General features: G+C 43.3%; 1 protein-coding gene across 2 annotated transcripts in view; it reads right to left on the reverse strand.

Annotated features, from left to right (window-relative positions):
- LOC137428974 (uncharacterized) overlaps nt 1-17,951 on the reverse strand; it is a 151,922-nt gene that overhangs the window by 19,444 nt on the left and 114,527 nt on the right. Inside the window, exons 8-10 of one of the 2 annotated variants that reach the window (XM_068118910.2) lie at nt 16,973-17,213; nt 11,225-11,403; nt 7,278-7,370 (exon numbers count right to left, since the gene is read on the reverse strand). In XM_068118910.2, coding sequence (XP_067975011.2) covers nt 7,278-7,370; nt 11,225-11,403; nt 16,973-17,213 — 513 coding nt within the window. Of the gene's footprint in view, nt 1-7,277; nt 7,371-11,224; nt 11,404-16,699; nt 17,214-17,951 lie in introns of those variants that run through there. The other variant, XM_068118911.2, reaches the window with a different exon arrangement.

Raw genomic sequence — 17,951 nt, forward strand, 5'->3', positions numbered from 1 at the left:
GATTCAAATAAATAATTGCCACCCTCTTGATACCCGCTAAATGTGGTTCGTGGCAAATTTAAAATGGACACTTTATCATGTCAGTCACCGTTAAGTCATAAACACCAGATATTGTTTACAGCATTATTTAACTTTCATTCTGAGGTCATGTGAAATAACTCAAAATAGTATTGCATTGATACATCCGACACCGAAGGTGGGTGGAGGATATGTTTTCACCCCTGTCTGTTTGTCCGTTTGTTACTTGCCGGAATAGATTCCAGCAAGTATGTCGGTTGGTTGGCTTGTTACTTGTCGGAATAGATTCGCCGGAATAGATTTTGGGTGGTGAGGGGGCTTGAAGCCAGATTTTAATCTTACAGCCGCCATGTTGGTGCTCGCCATCACTGCGGTGCAAAGCGAAAGACGGCTCAGAGCTGTCACATTCACAATCGCTATGTTGTATGTACTCCCAATACGTGTTTCCTTCATTGTAAAAACTACCAAGTCAACAGTTGAAAGGATTTTGAGCTGATAGGTGTTACAGCCTTGGCAAGATCGATGGAGACAGCGATCTGTTAGCTTATACACCACCCAAATAGCTATGTGGAATTCTCTCATGTAGAGATTAAACCCACGTCGTTTGAACTTTGGCAGAGGTCATTATTTACTTTTCATGATCGAAAATGGCCGATAAAAAAGTACATTCCGGCAAGTCCTCGGTCTCTGACCGATTTTTCATTTGTCTGTCTGTCTGTCTATCTGTATGTCTGTGAACAAGATATCTCAAAAAGTTGTGTATGGATTCAGGCAAAATTTGGTGGAGAGGTAGTATATGTGACAAGGATGAAAGGTTTCAATTTTGGTGAAGATCCAGATTCTGATCCGGCTCACAGAATTCTTTAAGTGAATCTTCACCATTGGGTGACAGGGCCAAAACAGACATATAGCAGGATATCTCAAAAGGTTATGGATGGATTTGGATGAAACTTGGTGGACAGCTTGGGTGTGTGACAAGGACAAATCGATTCGATTTTGGTGAAGATCTAAATATGTATTCGGATACGAGAATTCTTTAATTTTTAAGTGATTCTTCACCATTGAGAGATTCGGCGAAAAGCGATATATACTGAAACGCAAAAGAAACTTACCACCTTTGAAACCTTTAAATATCAACAATAACACTGCGTGTAGTAAATGTGTGAACTTATTTGTGGACAATAGTGTCTTCACTGTCAGACAAAACGGTCACGGATGGTCACTTGAACCTTCAATGGTCACTTCATAGCACAGCTGTTGAACAGCCGTTTTGACTGTCAGTGATTAGCCAAGGGGTACGGGATGATTTTAATGAGCTGCACGTGATGTCTTGATATTGGCTTTAAAAAGGCCAGTGCAAAATGGGCATTTCAATCAACATGCCACGATTGTCAAGGGGTCAATGGCAGCGTGCCCTGGGCATGCTGCAAGGCAGACTGAGCTACCGTGAGGTGGCACGTCGACTTGGCTGTTCACACCAGACGATATCGGCCCTGGTGGACAGAGACACCCTCCACAACTCTGCAGATGACAGACCTCGATCAGGGAGGCCAAGAGTCACCACTGCAAGGCAGGACAGGCAGATGGTCCGAAGTCACCTGCGGGATCGATTCCGTCCAGCATCCCGCACTGCGGCAGAAACTCCGGGGCGTGCAAACCCACGGATCTCCAATGATACTGCACGAAGACGACTGCATGACTATGGTCTGACTGCACGCCCCGGAGTTTCTGCCGCAGTGCGGGATGCTGGACGGAATCGATCCCGCAGGTGACTTCGGACCATCTGCCTGTCCTGCCTTGCAGTGGTGACTCTTGGCCTCCCTGATCGAGGTCTGTCATCTGCAGAGTTGTGGAGGGTGTCTCTGTCCACCAGGGCCGATATCGTCTGGTGTGAACAGCCAAGGCGACGTGCCACCTCACGGTAGCTCAGTCCGCCTTGCAGCATGCCCAGGGCACGCTGCCATTGAGCCCTTGACAATCGTGGCATGTTGATTGAAATGCCCATTTTGCACTGGCCTTTTTAAAGCCAATATCAAGACATCACGTGCAGCTCATTAAAATCATCCCGTACCCCTTGGCTAATCACTGACAGTCAAAACGGCTGTTCAACAGCTGTGCTATGAAGTGACCATTGAAGGTTCAAGTGACCATCCGTGACCGTTTTGTCTGACAGTGAGGACACTATTGTCCACAAATAAGTTCACACATTTACTACACGCAGTGTTATTGTTGATATTTAAAGGTTTCAAAGGTGATAAGTTTCTTTTGCGTTTCAGTATATAACGTGATATTAAAAAAAGTTATGGACGAGTTATGAATAAACTTGGTGGATGAGTTGGTTGGGTGACAAGAACAAGCCGATTAGATTTTGTTTCAGGTTCGAATCCAGTTCCGGCCTATCAGTGGAATACAAAACAAACTGTTCAGCCTGGCGGAGGTGTGCTCTCTACCGAGTGCTGTTCTAGTTATTTGTTTAGCATCACAGGCCAAGTCTGCTTTATTCCAAGCCTCGATGTTTCACTCGAACAAGAAATCATGAACATGATGCAGGGTCCACCCCTCTTCCTCATGAGAACGGCCAAGGTCTGCTGGCACCTGAATATTTCATGCTCACAAGGATTCGGTGGTTTCTGCAGCGGATTTCAATTTCAGGCACTGCTACATGATGTCTGGACAGCAGGGGGTGTTTGTCACACGTCTCTGCCCCACGAGTTGGTCAAGCTTTGGTAGTCATGCAAAGTTATACTATCTCCCATCTACCTGGCTTTGCTCAAACTTAGTGGTTCTCAACGTTTTGTATTGGCAGACCCTTTCACATAGAAAGCCTCAGAGTGCGAGCCCTTTAGAGCTTAAAAATAATTTTTATTTATTGATAATTTAGCAAATGTATTTTAATTGCCAAATTTTTAACCTATTTCAAAATGAATGTACCTTTTGCCAGAGATTTTATTAAAGTCAGATTTTAAATGATTTTTAAATCGAATTGCTGTTTAGGTTATTTTAAGCAGAAAGGTAACTTTTGTATAGTGCAGGTACATTGAAGTAGTTCGGTTAATTTATTTCCTACTTCACAACAAGAACTTGCCGTAAGCAGCAAGAAAATCATCAGCATGGATAATGCTGTTTGTCTTACAAAAGAAGTATTGTTGTGGAAATGACTTCTAGGGGGTAACATTCCTCAGCATAGTTTAGTTATCTCCATTGTAAATGTAATAGAGTAAGCGTGAGGTAATTTAATCATGATATTAGTATGTGTCACTTTATGTATAGACAGATGTCGTCCACCCTCCCTAATGTGTGTGTCAAAAAAAAAATCACTAACCGTTTGAACCATTATTTAATGTTCTACCCTCTGGAATCTGTCTTTTATGTTCTTTTTCGTGTCCGAGTAGGCCATCAGCAAGCAGTTTTGGCAGGAAAAGCCACTCACACCATCCAGACCGATCCCACAGCACCAGGACCATCTGGGTGCAGGTAGGGTAAGGAGGGTTCGCCCAGCCTCATACTGGGCTTCGGGCCAATGGTGAGTGAGAGGGGAGTGGCGCGGTACTTCACGATTTGATGTGGGGGCACGGGCAGCCAGGGGAATAGAGGAGATGCCAGAGAACCACCCTGTGAAAGGCTGCATTGCCTGCAGAGCTGCCGCGGAAAAGCCACATCCCCACCCAGCCAGTCACGCCTCTCCCCTCCTCCCAAGCCGGAAAGGTGCTGCACCTGGGCTGCCACCCTGCATCGGTTCTAGCTCTGTCATGTCGACACAGCTAGGGTATTTATTGTCTTGTCCACCTCTCTGGTCTATTTCTTGTGGCATGATTGAAGGCCTTTAAGTTAGATAATTAAGGAATCTCCCAATCGTTTGTTGGCTTTGTGGGCATGATATCAGTAGTGGGTAAGGGGATTTGTTCCACCATTAGTGTTATTGCTTTTTGTGTATTTCCATCCTCCGTGTGACCATCGTCATTAAATATACCCGGTCTCGGGGTGAATTCGGGTGGTTGTGATCATTATTGCCTTTTGGCACGTCCATTAAAGGACTGATTGGTTTGGCGACTAGCACCTTAAAACAAGACCATGCCATGCCTTCACCGGCCCCGCTCGGCCATTAATTAGAGATCAGCTACACAGCACCGAATCAGCATAATGCATCTACTGGCTCCGTGCTCCCAACTGCACCGTATTGTGGCAGTAGACATGTGATCGGCTCGGGGTCATTGAACTAGTCGATGGTTTCAGCCGTTGTTGATGTGACCTACCTCCCAGGGCACTGGGACAACCCATCAATGCGACATTATTATTCTTTGCGGCGTGTGTGAAAGGGTTCATCTGATGTTATCCTTCATGTCACGCCAGTTTTTGGATTTTGCCTTTATCGTGTGAAGGCTGGAGAATCCACTCTCACATCCGTAGGCAATGGGAAACGACAGGAGGATGCTAATGCCCATTTCAGCCACCTATGAGTATCCACTTGCAACTGGACACTGGAATCTTCTTGGAAGCGTTTCTGTGAATTTAACTTTCACATAATCATCATGGATCATGTCGATACACAGTGTCTGTACATGATCAATATTCTCAGTGGGTCATTGCTCAGCTATTGCACTGAAAGGACCATTCACCAGGGAATGATTCGTTTCTGGTAGCGCTGAGAGGTAGCATGATAACTCGTTGCAACGGGACAGTCGGAAGTTCACAGATAGTTGACCCGAGAGCATGTCAATGTTGACGTTCTCCTCCTTGAGGAAATTCTTGGAATTGTACCATATCTGTGTATCCAGCTGTTTGATCCACAGATTCAACTTCAGCTGAAAGGCTCTGACTACTTGTCAAATCTATGAAGGTCGAACATTATCACTCGAGTGAAAGATTGAGGTCATTCAGACGATCAAAGATATGGACAAGGTATATCAATCATTTCTCATAACAAAACGTTTTGTTCAGCTCTCGTTTCTGTCTTCAAAGAAAAAAAAACTCCACCACACTTTCACAAAGTGTGAAAACGCGTTTACTGCCCTTCTCCAGGACTGACAGGGTGGCTTTGAGGTACGCACAATCGCCTACAAACTGTCTACCCTGGGTTTGAATCCCGACCCAGCTACAAACTGTCATGCTCGTGTTTCACTTGCAGGATGATCCATCAATGTGTGTGCCGTCCCTTAGATGGACATTAAACAGGTGTCCCATCTGCCTGCATTCATTGGTGGATGCTAAAGATCCCATGGTGTCCTTCGCAAAGAATAGGCGAGCTATCTCCGGCACCCTGGAACAAATTACAAATTCCTGCCCTGACCAGCAGAGGGCACTGCATCAGCAGCACAGCTGTGCCCCATTGCCAATGACGCTGCCCTGCAACCTTGTGCTGCATACAAACGAAAAAGAAGACTGCCTGTCCCCTAGAGAAACACTGGACTTCTGAATTTAAAAAATAAGAACTTTGTATTCACCACCCATTTAGTTACAGAGGGATATTTCATGTGTTGTTCAAATTATTTTTCTTAAATCACTTAATGTTGCGATAAACAATTTCTCCAAAAGTGAAAGATCTCTGTAGAATTTATCCTTATTTATAGAACTAGAACACCAGCACACTACGGGAGCGGCAGGAAGGGTCATTCATCTTTGGGGTATATAGATTACAGTCGATCTAAGGTCGGGTCTCAAGAACATTGGGTGTGTGTTCATTTACCAAGTTTCTTGTGGAGAGATCACCAAGTGGTTTAAGCATTCAAGCAAGCACTCCATTCAAAACTGTTAAGGAACGGCTGGCTTGGCAAGCACTAGATAGCTGCTAGGTAAAGGAGCACAGCCCGGTCTTCCTCCCTTTCAGTTTCGTATCAAACAGCAGGAGCGAGTTTCAAAAGTTCGCTACGAAAAATGCCATGGTAGCGGCAGCAAGGGCCATGTTATTAACTCAACATTTGTGGGGTATATAGAGTACAGTAGATCTTCGCTCAGTTCTGCAAGTAAACTTTACTTCATGGATGTCGAGATTCCTCCAAATTTCTTCATTTAGTGTTATAAAGAGCATTAGCGACTGTTAAAAAAGCAAATCATACGTGTTTGTGGTTTATAATATTTTTACTTCCTGTAGAAGCCGTTGCTCACATGGAAACGCCATTTTAACTATAAGCTATTTAACCACGTTATCACTGCAGGAAAAAAGCCTTGGGGAAGTGGGACATTATGAGTATTAATATTGTTTTGTAATAACATTAATAATATGCGATTATAATTAATTTTGTTATTCAAAGCGTCTTTGGAAAAACGCCACGATAAATCTCCTTATTTGGAAAAACGCCACGATAAAGCTAATTTAACATTGATATACACCTCAACATGCAACGCCATTGACGGCAATGGCGGGAAAAATCCGCTCGGGGGAGAAAACCCCCTTGGGGAGGGGGGCAAATGAATGTGCTACAACCTTCATTATGTAACCCTTGGTCATCCTGTCAAGTTTGGTTGAGATTGGATAAGTAACGACAGAATGTATTGGCGTCACAAATTCATCAGACAGATGGACAGACACAAATGGCGTATTTTAGTATGATTATCCTTCTCCAGTGAAGCTTTTGTTGACATATTATTTTAAAAAGAAGAACAATAATTGTTTTTTTCTGCTTGAAATTCTGTGTTGTTAATGTAGTTTTGGTTTATTGTCTAAATCTTCTTCCTCCATATGCAGCACAAGGTTGTGGGGTAGCATCATTGGCTTCGATACATCATCTACTCTTTACGAAGAACACTATAGGATCTTTAACATCCACCAACTAATGCTGGCAGACGAGACACCCATTTAACTTCCATCTGAGGGATGGCACACACATTTATGAATCATCCTGCCTCTGAAACACCAGGTATGACAGTTTATGGCTGAGATGGGATTCAAACCCAGGCTAGACCTAGACACCTTACAGGCAAGTGTATGTATCTCTAGTCCATCCTGTAAGCCCATTGTCTAAATGATCCATTGCGAGGTCTGGAATTTTCTCAATTGCTATTGCTGGCCTGTATGATCGCTATGGTCCACAGTTAGCAATTCTATTCCACTATTGCTGTTCAGTCTGATCGCTATGGTCCACAGTCAGCAATTCTATTCCACTACTATACACTACAACTGGAATTTTATTCCGCAACTACATGCATGCAGACTACTAGAACAGTCGAGCCAAACAAAAGCATACAAGCCGAAACAACGGATGCACAAACGTAATTTGATTAAATGCACGAATGACATTCATCCGAACGTTTTTGACACTTACATTTCCTCCACCAGGAACGTGTTTGATGTTTGCGAGAGACCCGCACTTCGCCTGGATGTGGCTGAAATCCATCTTCTTGCTGAAGATTTTTACCTGAGTGAATGATTGCACAGTAAAGTTCCTTTAAACACCAGGGAAACCTGAGCTGAAAAGTTAGGTTGTTGAGGACTACATAGTTGACAACCCACTGATCTCCAGGTACATGGTTACAGAGTACAGTACAAGTACAACAAATGTATTTCAAAAGTCCGGAATGATAGGAAATATATAAAAATAAAAATAAAAAGGTTTTTTTTGGAGACGATGCTTTGTAGGTGTCATGGACCAATACAATGGATCCCATGTAGTCCAGATTTAACACCACTTGACTTTTTCTTTGGTGACATGCAATCAGTGGATCAGTGGTGGATACCACGAGACCAGGTACCATTGTGAAGATCGAAAAAATGAAATCGGAAACGAATTTGCTGAAATGGATGTGTCAATGTTAGGAAACGTTCAAACAATTGATATTGAATTGAATCAAAGAATTGATACATACAAGAATTGATATGTGTATGCGTGTCGGTGGCTCACAATTTGAGCAATTATTAAATAGAATTGTAAAATAAATATCCCTATGGTTCCAGACCTTTGAAACACCCTGAATATTGGATGATCCATTTTGCCATTCCCGTATGAGCACTTCCATCAGGATGTGTGTTGATCAGTGTCCATATCATTCAAAATACACAAATAAATATATTAACCTATTTCATTGATATAGCCAAGTATAGAACCACCTTTAGAGGCCATTTTTCCCCGCAGAGCAGGGGTTGGCCTTTTTTCTGGCACCGTGGTCCCCTTTTTGAAGCAATGTTTTATGGCCGGATGCCCTTCCTGCCACCAACCCTGTTAGTCGCCTATTGCGACACACAGGGAATTACCAGTGAACTGGTACTCAATTTGCCGACCTCGGAAGGATGACGGGCTGAGTCAACCCCCCTGGCGTTAATTCAGCGATTGACCGGGATTCGAACCCAGGATCCTAGGATCCCAAGCCAGCACCCTAACCGCTAAGCCAACACCAGGCTTAATATATAGCCGAGTATCATTTATATGAATCGAAAATTGAACATTAGTGAAGGTACACTGTGCGTATGAAAGAGCCTTTTGTAATCTAGACATGTGATGTCATCTGACCAAGTTTTGTTCGCGTTTGATGTTGACAAAAGGGCAAGTGATCCTTACAATAATGTCTGCACTTTGCAGCAAAGTATCATTGAGCAATCTTGTATTACAGTGCAATCAATGGAAGTCAACACCTTGAGAGCTTATATTCATAACAGGCTTGATTTCAATGGGTCAATATGAATTGCACACCTGGCTCCGGTTGCTCAAAACTTGGATAATTTAACCACAGGATAAGAGCTATCTCGTGGTTTAAATTATTATCCAATGGTTAACTATCCGCAGGATAAGGTGTGGATTTTGACATTCCCATCAAGCTTATGATACGTACATGGCATCCCACATTGCACTGTCGTCTGCTGGCAAAACAATCATGGTGGCAGAAGACAGTCAAAATGGGAAGAGGAAGGGAAACTTTATGCCAACCGAACTGGATATGCTGTGTCGGGCGACAAGAATATGGAAAGGTCATCAGGAGTAAATTTTCCAACATCATAACGAATGATGGGAAGAGGAGGTTGTTGTTGGCAATCGCAACCCTCCCTTCCACACCTTTTGAACCACACCTTTGTGGAAAACTTGGAAAAATTGGAAAATGGGCCAGAGGAGACTTGGAAAAATTGGAAATTGGGCCAGAGGAGACTTGGAAAAATTGGAAATTGGGCCAGAGGAGACTTGGAAAAATTGGAAATTGGGCCGGAGGAGACTTGGAAAAATTGGAAATTGGGCCAGAGGAGACTTGGAAAAATTGGAAATTGGGCCAGAGGAGACTTGGAAAAATTGGAAATTGGGCCAGAGGAGACTTGGAAAAAGTTATCAAAAAATCACGAAAGTTATCCAGACTTTGAGCAATCGTGGGCAGGTGCACCTAAAGCAAACTCAGAAAAGGACAGAAGTCGACGGACATCAGACAATTAGCAAATAGAAGGAGATAATCAGTGAAGGTATTTAGAAGAGGAATTGTTGTCTGAGTTAGGAGTTACGTCCAGAGGACCAGTTGCTTCTGACTACTTAAGGGACATTATGATACAGTCACGTGAAAAAGTAAGTACACCCCATGTAAAGTTTTGACTTTTTCAACATATTTCAACATACAGCTATTTGATCTTCATTTCAACAATATTGTTAGATAAAGGTGATATAACATAACAAATATCATGAAACATTTACATTTTGTAGTCCATTGTATAATTTAAATAAACATAAATGCAAAATTTCACTTGTGGAAAAAGTAAGTACACCGCTACATTTATCACTACTTCAAATACCTAAAATTAGAATCAGGTGCACCAGCTCAGGTGAAAATGATTAGAACATCGTTAGACACGATCTTGGAGGAACCTGTCTTATTTAAACCTCAGACATTTAGTTTGGTTTGCTCTTTGTTGTTGAAGTGTGCGGCGTCACCATGCCTAGATCAAAAGAGCTCTCTGAGGCCTTCAGAAAGAAGGTTATAGATGCCTACGAGTCTGGGAAGGGATTTAAAAAGATCTCCAAACAATTTGAAATCAATCATTCTACTGTCCGGAAGATCGTTTGCAAGTGGAGAAGATTCCAAACAACTGCCAACTTGTTCAGGCCAGGCCGCCCCAGCAAGTTCAGCCCAAGAGCAGACCGCAAGATGCTGAAAGAAGTCTCTAAGAACCCCAGAATATCATCACGGGACTTACAGGTAGCTCTTGCCACTGTTGATGTCAAAGTGCACGAGTCTACCATTAGAAAGAGGCTGCACAAATTTGATCTACATGGGAGGTGTGCCAGGTGGAAACCTTTGCTGTCCAGAAAGAACATTATGGCAAGACTAAAGTTTGCCAATGAACACCTAGGCAAAGACCAGCACTTCTGGAACAATGTGCTCTGGACAGATGAGTCAAAGGTAGAGCTATTTGGCCACAGTACCAGAAGACATGTTTGGCGAAAACCAAAGACAGCATTTGACAACAAGAACCTGATACCAACTGTAACGGATGGTGGTGGAAATATTATGGTTTGGGGCAGCTTGGCTGCATGAGGGCCTGGGCAGCTCACCATCATAGAATCCACTATGAATTCTTCATTGTACCAGAGGGTGCTTGAGGATAATGTGAGGCCATCTGTCGGAAAGTTGAAGCTTAACCGAAGGTGGACCTTGCAACATGACAATGACCCTCAACATACCAGTAAATCCACCAAGGAATGGCTGAAAAGAAAGAAATGGAGGGTTCTGGAATGGCCAAGTCAAAGCCCGGATCTAAATCCCATCGAGATGATGTGGGGGGATTTGAAACGAGCTGTGCATGCAAGAAACCCCTGAAACATCGCACAGCTGAAAGAATTCTGCATGGAGGATTGGGCAAAAATTTCTCCCAGTCGATGTCAGAGACTGGTGGACAGTTATAAGAAACGCCTACTTGAGGTTGTTTCTGCCAAAGGGGGCAATACCACCTATTAGAGCCAAGGGTGTATTTACTTTTTCCACATGCGAAATTTGCATTTATGTTTATTTAAATTATACAATGGACTACAAAATGTAAATGTTTCATGATATTTGTTATATTATATCACCTTTATCTATCAATATTGTTGAAATGAAGATCAAATAGCTGTATGTTGAAATATGTTGAAAAAGTCAAAACTTTACATGGGGTGTACTACTTTTTCACGTGACTGTCGCTCGTAAGACATTCCAATGTAATTTATGCTCCAATAATAACTGACTTTTAAAACCCCAAACTCCATATTACCAAATGACCATGAATAGTGGACTGATTAACTTGGAAAGTTTCCAAATAGTGAACCTTAGTTCTGCTCGACAGTGATTTGCTCTCCATTGAGCCCGGGGTGCCAGGGGTGACGGCGTGGCTGGAGGGTGGACCGTGGATCATGGAGGTCGTGCTTGCACTTCCGGGTGTTGTGCATTCGGTCTTCTTCTCCGCACTTCGAGAAGCGTCTTTCTTGTTTAGATCTGATCCGAAAGCTGTAAAGTCCCAGAAATGGATCCGAGTGGAAAAGTAAGACATTTCACATTTATCCACATATGGATTCATTCGTACGGTGGTAATTATATCCCAAAAATATTAATGTACATTTAAAAACTTATTGCAATCTGTGTTTCTGTGTTTGTATAAAAAGGGCCTATGGGTTACCTTTTTTGTGTTTTTGATCATTTTAGACCAATGTGTGTGAGGAATACCTTGAGAAAACATGGACATCTCACTTAGGAATATTTATTTACACAAGGATTGCCTCCCATTAATAAGACTAGGACGTGCCCGTACGTGGGTGCCCGTTCCTTGCCAAAAAAAAAAAAAAAAAAAAATTTGTGTAGGGGTGTGTGTGTGTAAACATCCTAGGGCGTGCCCGTACGTGGGTGCAAAAAAACATGCGTGCAAACAACAACAACAAAAAAAAACTTTGAAACCACGTGGCAGTAACGACCACAGAACCCCCCCCCCTCTATTTACATGAATGGTTTGGTCCATTCGCAACGACCACAGAACCCCCCCCTCTATTTACATGCAATGGTTTGGTCCAAAGCGAACGGTTTGGTCCATTCGATGTGATTCGATGATTCGATGTGAATGGTTTGGTCCATTCGCAACGACCACAGAACCCCCCCCCCTCTATTTACATGAATGGTTTGGTCCATTCGCAAAGCCAAAGCGAACGACCACAGAACCCCCCCCCTCTATTTACATGAATGGTTTGGTCCATTCGCAAAGCCAAAGCGAACGACCACAGAACCCCCCCCCCCCCCCCCTCTATTTACATGAATGGTTTGGTCCATTCGCAACGCCAAAGCGAACGGCGAACGGCTAAATCGCCATAGCTCGGTAAGTACTTGTCCGATTAATTTCAAACCTTGAAAAGGCACATCCTCGGGTCCCCAGCAATATACCTGGCAAGTTTCAAGTATATCGGACCGGTAGTTGTCGAGAAACAGCGGTCACAGACAAACAGACAAACGTACAAACGTACAAATGTACAGAGATTACTGGAATTATAGATAGATATCTAAAATTATATCCCCCCCCTCTATTTACATGAAATGGTTTGGTCCAAAGCGAACGGCTTGCGAGTACGGTGACAATCCCCCCCCTCTATTTACATGCAATGGTTTGGTCCAAAGCGAACGGCTTCCGGAGTTTGGTAAAGAAATCGCCATCGCGTGCACAAACGCGCAGGAAAGCGAATGAATCGCAAATTCGGTTTTATTAGTTTTAAAACATAGTTTAACGCCAACATAGTTTGCAAACGTGAAATAAATGAATACGCTGTCAAATGTGCCATCCGAGGCAGAGTGTGTCCTCCACGTTCGGCACACGCGATCGTTCGCTGCTCTCTGATTGGTTGAATCGTTTTTTGGACATAGCTCGGTAAGTAATTGTCCGATTAATATGAAACCTTGAAAAGGCACATCCTCGGGTCCCCAGCAATATACCTGGCAAGTTTCAAGTATATCGGACCCGTGGTTGTCGAGAAACAGCGGTCACAGACAAACAGACGTACAAACGTACAAACGTACAAACGTACAGAGATTACTGGAATTATAGATAGATGTAAAGGCTGGTGTTGACTGTATTGCTTAATATGGCGGCTTAAGATCTTAGGGCCTTGAGTTTGAGGCCTTGTCGTGCCGATAAATGACACTACGTCTGTCAAACCTATCAAAGACTCAGACTCAGCCTATCAAAGCACAACGCTGCTGGGCTGTATCATTGGCTCAGAGGCCCAGCTGTGTGGCTGATGCAGTGCCCCCTGTAGGGGTGGGCAGGAATTTGGAAATTTGTTCAGGGTGTCAGCGATAGCTCGCCTGCTCTTCACGAAGAAAACCGTGGAATCTTTAATATCCACCACCTAATGCCGGCAGACGGGACGCCCGGCTTAACCTCCATCCGAGGGACGACACACACATCAATGACGAATCACCTTGCTTGTGAAACACTGAGATGACAGTTTATATCTGAGTCGGGATTGAAACCCTGGCTGGGCAGGTTAGAGGTGTGTGTGTGTGTGTGTGTGTGTGTGTGTGTGTGTGTGTGTGTGTGTGTGTGTGTGTGTGTGTGTGTGTGTGTGTGTGTGTGTGTGTGTGTACCACCTCTAGGCCATCCTGTCAAGCCAGATACCGATGATATCATGTTTTGTTGCAATACTTTACTGATTAAAATAATTATTACCAACATCGAGATTGATCACCATGGCCAACTCATCGTGTTTTACTCCTGTGTTGTTTTCCACTCACTGACCCATCTCCCCTTTTCCTGCCATCGACACCTCTTCACCGGATGTTGTGCATCTGTGCACATGTTCCCCTTCTGGTGACCTGGCCCCCTGCAATGTAGCTCTTTCATGAGCCTCAACTACCGTTGAGAAAATGAGAAAAGCACAGCTGTGTGAAGAAATGTTTCTTTAAATCAAAGTCCCATGGAGAATCGGTTTGCGGCACGCATGGGACATGTACAGGAGGCTGGCTCAAATAATATAGTTGTACCTTTGTTAAAAAATGCAGACATGTACATTTGTAGATTAACCATTTTTGATGGAAATTGTCTACATACAGTATTGTTGGTAACTGATAACCCTAATCATATATTTTCCGTTGCAATGCATGAGCTGAAGATAAAGATAGCAGCAAGAGAGAGAGCAAAAGTGAAAACATAATAATAAAGGAGATTTATGGTGAGAAAAAGAGCGATTGGCTGCGCAGTATAGCCAATTGGGTAGCAGGTAGCCGTGTTTCAGCTACCTCAGGGAGTGATGTCCCTGCCCTATGCGAGTCCCGGGTTCAGCTGGCTCCGGCTGACAGTACCTGCTATGGGCCCCTTGTGCAGGGTAATGGATCCCCACTGCCTTGTGGGAGAAGCCTCTTTAGGCTGAGGCTATGAGAAGGACACTCAGATATCAAACCGCACCTGTAGGTCAGCCTGGGCAGCACTACATCGTGGATAAATGTACCCATTAAAGTCAGTGGTGGCACCAATTTAGCCATCACTGCGCAGCATCTGCAGAGCTGTGTCCACTTTGGACATCAAGGGCAGCCATCATCATACCGACGATCTGGCCAGTCTACTGCGCCTACGTGCGTCAGTCTTCATCTTGCATTTACTGCACCTGCAGCCAACGATGCTCATAGGAATAGAGAATGGGAGAGCGATAGCACACACCTCTATCACTTTAATCGATCCTCTGTGCAGGGTTTTTACCATCATTGGCACCTGCTCATCTGCTCATCTGATCACCTCCCATTTTTTTTTTTACCTATACAGCCATCGTATCGCACAATGCACAATGTTTAGTGAGCAGGATATCTCAACTGGACAGGTGCAAATAATGCAAACTTGGATGTGAACACGAACAGAATGAACCACTTGCTGCTAGAACGGCCATCTCAATAAATATCGCATACATCAGTTGACTTGAGGGTTACAATCTTGTCCGACTGTTCATCATTTCAGTTTGGAACTGAACATCAGGATGTTTCTACAACTCGATTGGAGTCCACCTCTGGCCAATTCAATTGAATGGACATGATTTAGAAAGAAACACACCTTTCTATACAAGGTTCCAATTTCAAAGCAGAAACTCTAACATAAAGTCTAAGGAACTGTGAGTAGCACTCTGAGATACAATTGTGAGGAGACATAGATATGTCATTATGAAATCATTAGGAGATGGAAAGAATAAGGAACTACCAGTATCATGCTATGGGGATGCTTTCCAGCAGCAGGGACTGGGAGACTTGTGAGGATAGAAGGCACAGGATGGCCTGGAGAATATTAAAGGTCCCTCGGTGTGTTTCAGACACAGAAGAGGCGAGCTATCATCTGTGGCCTGGCCAAGTTACAAATTCCTCCCCTAATTACTGCTGGGAGAGGGATGACAAACCGCCCAACGTAACTCCGGGCCAAGAAACTGCTTCGACAGAACTAGAGCCTGTAACACAGAGTACGGCACATCGGATCGGAGTGTAGTCTATCATTCATTACCCTGCGCTCACGAAGCGCAAGGCAGGGTTAAGCATTCGGGTCTGTCCGTACATCGTACGTACGTACGTCATATGTATGTACGTGCGTGTCTCCATTTTAAAAAAAATCATTTTCTCAGCAACCGTTGGTCCGATTGACATGAAATTTTCACCATAGGAGGGCCTCCTCCTGTAGAATATTTTAGTGAATATTATGATGTCACAGGTCACGTGGTAGGGCGCCATCTTGGAAAACCCCAAAAAAATTGCACCTCTATATCTCAAAAACCGCTGCACAGAAATAATTGCGACAGGTCTCATTGCAAAGAACTCTCCAGGCGGAATAACATATGTGAATGATGACGTCATAGGTCCCGCCGTTATGATGTCATAATTCGACAAGTAAAAAACGTTATCCGATCAGGATGAAATTTCTTGAGCATCTTCACGGTATAAATTGATGCAGAAATAAAATTATAATGACGTCGTAGGTCACGTGGTTCGGACGCCATATTGTTTTGAGTGAAAAAACACTAACATCCAATTTACTCCTAAACAGATCGAGGCCAAACTTTGCAGGCACAATCGCATACCCATGACATACAAAAAAGTCAGCGAGCATGACATCATGCGTCACATGGTTTCGGAGTTATGATGTTTTTAAGCATAAACTTTTAAAACCAAGCTCCTCCCTCATTTTTGATTCTATAGAGGGGAAACCTCACAGATGTGTTCAGCATATCAGTCTACTAAAATGACCTTTTGGAATTTGTGATAGGTCACGTGGTTTGGCAGATATAAATAATGAAACGAATTTTTTTTTTTTTTACTCTTGAACCCCAACTTTATATTATAGTAGAGGTAATGAAGTGTAACATGTGTGCAAAATTTCAAGATGATTGGATGTACGGTCTGGAAGCTAGAAATTGTTATTGCATGAAAAAGGAGAGTCCTCTAGAGTGGGCATGGAATTAATTATTATCACACTGCACATCACGAGCAGGCAAAGTAGGGAGCGACCTCACGGGGTCATTTTGACCTCAAATAAAATTCTCATTTCAGATTTGTCAATCACTGAGGTATATTAACACATGACCAAAACAGATTTGGCAAAATTCCGACAATTTTTGACGAAAATAGAACATTTGTGTCTGCATTTCAGTAAAGTAAAGTGTGTGCCATGTCAGCATTTTAAAAATTGAAACGTGGCTCATTGTAAATAACTCCATATGAGGAATAGGTGTTGTTAACGATGATGTTATTGGTGCCATAATTATGACGTCATAATTCGACAGGGATAACGCTTAGTCTGATCAGTTTGAAATTTATTGAGCATGATCTATGCAACAATTATTTAGAGAATATAAATTTATGATGTCATCGCTCATGTGGTCTGGCAGCCATATTGTATCAAAAAAAGAGAAATGTTCAAAAATAGAAGAGTTGGCTCACACCAAGTTGACTGCGCAGGGTAAGTATTCTATGAATACCATCTAGTTACAAGTTAGTTATGTAGTATAATAATGTTATAAACAAAAATGTAGGTCAAATCAAATAAGGATGTTCAATTTCATTATCTTACAGGATGGCCTTGCGAGTTTGCCGGTGCTGGGCGTTGGCTTTGGGGTGGAACTTTTCACCGGGTCAGAGCAAAGCGGTGTAGATGTGACAGAACGCGGCTTGCTTGCACTTGGCTTCACTTGCGACGACTTAATTGGCTTGCCTGAAGATGGCCTCCTTATCGGTGCAGTCTGAGACGATGGAGTTGTGGTGTTCACACAAGGGTTCTTGGCCATTGACTGCCGGTGTGAATGTTCCGCACTCTGCAGGAAAAGGGTATAATGTTAGAGTACACCTCAACATGCCCACCTCAACCTTTTCTTCTCAATCTCCCGACTTCAACCGCATGTTAAAAAAAAAAGAGTAAAACTGAGAAGGGAGGATGATAGGAAGAAGAAAGAAGGCGAGGGAAGAATCATGGGAGTGGGGAGAGGAGGGACATAAGTTTGGGATGAGATGTAGGCCTCCTAAGTAATGAGAGAGGCGAGAATTGAAGGATGCGCGGAGCATAAGAGTAAGGGCAGGGCGAGGGATTTGGAAGCCAAATCAACACGGTATATGAAATTTGAACCTGATATCTGCATCGTGATTGACGGTCTCCGAGGTATGTCCTGAGATGGAAGTCCCAAAGTATTCCAAACCATTGCACATCACCGTTCAAAAAATTACACCACAATATAATGCATTGTTAATCTTACAATGTGAAACGGAGCTTCTAATGTCAGTGTTTATTACTGCAGTGGGTTGTCTCAAATTCATTGCTGTGCAATCTTGAAGATGGAGAGTTTAAAGCGTTGTAGATATATCATGGGAATTTTCCTTGGGAGAGTCCAGAATCACGGAAGATTGCTCTCCGATGGCACCGCAAGCACTTGCTGGTCTTTGTTTTCTCCTGTTTCTTATCGGGCTTGTCCCCCTTCCGCCTTCGCTCACCCATCTGCCCCAGTCTAGTCGGGCAAATATGTTCATCCATTCCATGTCAATGTCACAAAGTCCATGTT

Source organism: Myxine glutinosa, chromosome 6 (assembly GCF_964187855.1).
Source record: "Myxine glutinosa chromosome 6, kmMyxGlut1.1, whole genome shotgun sequence".
NCBI lineage: Eukaryota > Metazoa > Chordata > Myxini > Myxiniformes > Myxinidae > Myxine > Myxine glutinosa.